The 2,720-nt window shown below is 54.5% G+C and overlaps 1 protein-coding gene across 1 annotated transcript; it reads right to left on the bottom strand.

The window, feature by feature from the left end:
* Positions 1-56: 56 nt before the first annotated feature.
* On the bottom strand, positions 57-2,394 carry CSUI_004576 (uncharacterized protein). The gene has a single exon (XM_068064764.1). The coding sequence runs from the start codon at positions 1,037-1,039 to the stop codon at positions 839-841; it is 201 nt and encodes a 66-aa protein (XP_067923259.1). The 5' UTR covers positions 1,040-2,394; the 3' UTR covers positions 57-838.
* Between the last annotated feature and the right edge of the window lie 326 nt (positions 2,395-2,720).

The raw sequence follows: 2,720 nt of genomic DNA, 5'->3' as shown, positions 1-2,720 counted from the left end.
CACGGCGAATGTCCAAACAGCAATTAGCACTGCGCATGATGGAAGTAGCCTGCGCACACATAGAACACGAATATTACTAACGACATGCAAGATATACGTAGTATTCAAGAACGGACTGTGCACGGACGAGTCACAAAGGATCCACACAGGGAGCAGTCACTTGTGACAGTACTCGTACTGCGTCATTCCGAGACAACATTATCCGTCGTGTAGACTTCTGTACCACGGAAATAACCATCATGCATGCCAGAGCAAAACACAAACCAGAGTTCTGTGTCCTAGACGTTGACAAACCATGGCTCAGGCGATATCTCTGTCTTTTTCCTTTTTTCTTTTACTACGACATTCACGTGTCCTAGTAAGAGTCATATACAGAACCGGGTGCAAGACCGGGTGACGAATGTCTGTCACGGCCCAGTTAGCTACTAAGCTGCGGTGCAGATGGCTTATTTTGTGCTTCTTGCGATTGGCGAAATTGGCTATATCGTGTCACCGCTTCTTGTGCATGATCAAGACCTGCTTCAGGAAGCCATAACTCCGTGTGACCATACCACTGCACTGGATACTCTAGCGTCCCATGTCCTGGATCTCCTCGCCGATCCAGAATTGCCCTAATGACTAGCTCCGCATCTGTCCCTCGCTGTATGAGATCCGGCCTTGCTGGCGGGGATAGATTATGCGATGGAAAATCAGCGGCATGCTCAAGTTCGAACACGTGAAATAACGGGTGGGCTATATTTGTCGCCTCTCGTAGATTCGCTTCTATTCGCTCAAGCTGGGCCGCCGCTCGTATGTCGCGACCCCCCCCGTCTCTCCAATCCCCAAGTTCTCGGTCGGATCACGATAGTCCGCTCACGTGTCCACCCCTCTGCCGTCCGCAGCGGCCACTCTGCTCCCTAGTTGACACCATGCACCCCCCCCGCTTGGCAACAACTTCATGTAATGTGCCCCCACACACTGTGGCCTCAGTTCTCCCCCTCACGTTCTCCATACCGCACCAATACTCACTCCACGACAGGGCGCGATACTGGGCACACATCGTCCTCGCCCGGTGCAATGTGCTCCATAAGTAGTCCTCGGGCCATGCCCTTGACTCGCCCCTCTACTCGGCACAAATTCTCTAACAAGACGTCCGTGGTTGCGGGGTAGTGAGCGTATATTGCCCGCCTTTCGGCTAAAGTCTCGCTCATCACCGGGATGGGGGGAGCCTTCTCCCTATTTCGCTCCCGCACCAACGCATAAGCCCACTTCTTGCAACCGGTATCAGCTGAAACGCTTTTACTGTATCTGCCGACGTCCCTTTCACCTGGGCTGCGGTGGCCCGGTCGCCTCCTGCCCCCCGCCTTGTACCTCACGTACCCCCGTAACCAAAGTCGCCTGAGTCTCTCCAACCTTCACAGAGGCCCTAATTGCAACTGGTCTCACATATCCTCGCTTGGGGGGAGTCTCTAGTTCGACTCCCGACGATGTGCCTGTGGATGCCCTTCCTTGACGCACTTCCAACAAATTAAGGGCCGCTGCCCCTGGGACCCTCGCTGACGCCTTGAGTCCGTCACCAGCTGACCCCTAGGTTTTCATGCTTTTTATCCGATTGACTCCTGCTTGACTCCTTCCACTCCCTTTCCCGTCGCTGTCACGTTTGTCACCGCGGAGCTCCGAGTCCGCCGGTCCTCGCAAAGAACCTGTCGGCGTTGACCCTCTGCGGGTGCACCACCTATAGCTCCTGACGGAAAAAAATCCGGCAACCGGGCTATACAAGTAAGCACTGGGAAACACCGGGCTGTCATAGAGTACCGCATGACATCCCCTGCAGCAGTTCCTCTGAGAAATCGACTCCTCTCTCCTGCTGCCGACGCGTCCACTTGGCCTGTGTCAGTTCAAGTGCAATTCCCAGGCAGCTGCGAAGAGAACCACCCACCACTAATGCTGACGATACGCGGCCACTACACGGCCCAGTGTAGTGGATATCACCCGGCGGAAGACACTTTGCCGGACATGTATCAGAGTGTAAGCGGAACCGAAGCTCCCTCTCCGTTGCTCACGGCTAACACACTCGTAATGCCAAAAGGTTAAGCCATTACAGCACACATTTCAGAATGTTGAGAAAACCAAAACACCTTCTGCCTGAATCACAGCCAGAACACTCCTTGACGTTAAAAGGCCGAGCTCTCCCCGAACGCGTCACAAAATGTCCCGCAGCGCGGCTGCACTAGTGTCAGCCCACAGCTCTTTTGCAAGATGAACGCTGGTCAGGGATGCGTCACAGGCCATCGCTCCTCTAAGGTTAGGTCTGGCAGTTGGGCTTACTGCCATGACCCCCCCGCCTGTGGTAACCCTCCCAGCTCGTCGTGCAAGAAGACTCAATTGCGGTCATCTCATGAAGTCTTACTGCCTGTCCGTAGAAAAACAAAACAACAATCCATTGAGAGCTGTGGCGCAGCAGAATCCCTTTCCCCTTGCGACGGTCCTCCGCTCTGTAGTTTAAATGCAGAAATATGCATAGCCTCCCTGACCCAGAATCCCCGGTCTGATACCACGCCGACACTGTCTTCGCTGCGAGTGTTCAGAACAAGACTAAAGTACGGCATAGATCACGCGTCGCAAGGCTGGGACGCTCACACCCCCGATATGCCCCGCCGCCCTTGAGAGCCCCCCCTTATGTCACCACGAGACCATAGTTGTCATACTCCGCGGTACGACACTCACCTGTGTGTTTTCTG

Source organism: Cystoisospora suis, assembly GCF_002600585.1.
Source record: "Cystoisospora suis strain Wien I chromosome Unknown contig_2152, whole genome shotgun sequence".
In the NCBI taxonomy this organism is placed as follows: domain Eukaryota; phylum Apicomplexa; class Conoidasida; order Eucoccidiorida; family Sarcocystidae; genus Cystoisospora; species Cystoisospora suis.
This window is presented reverse-complemented; position numbering and strand designations above follow the sequence as displayed.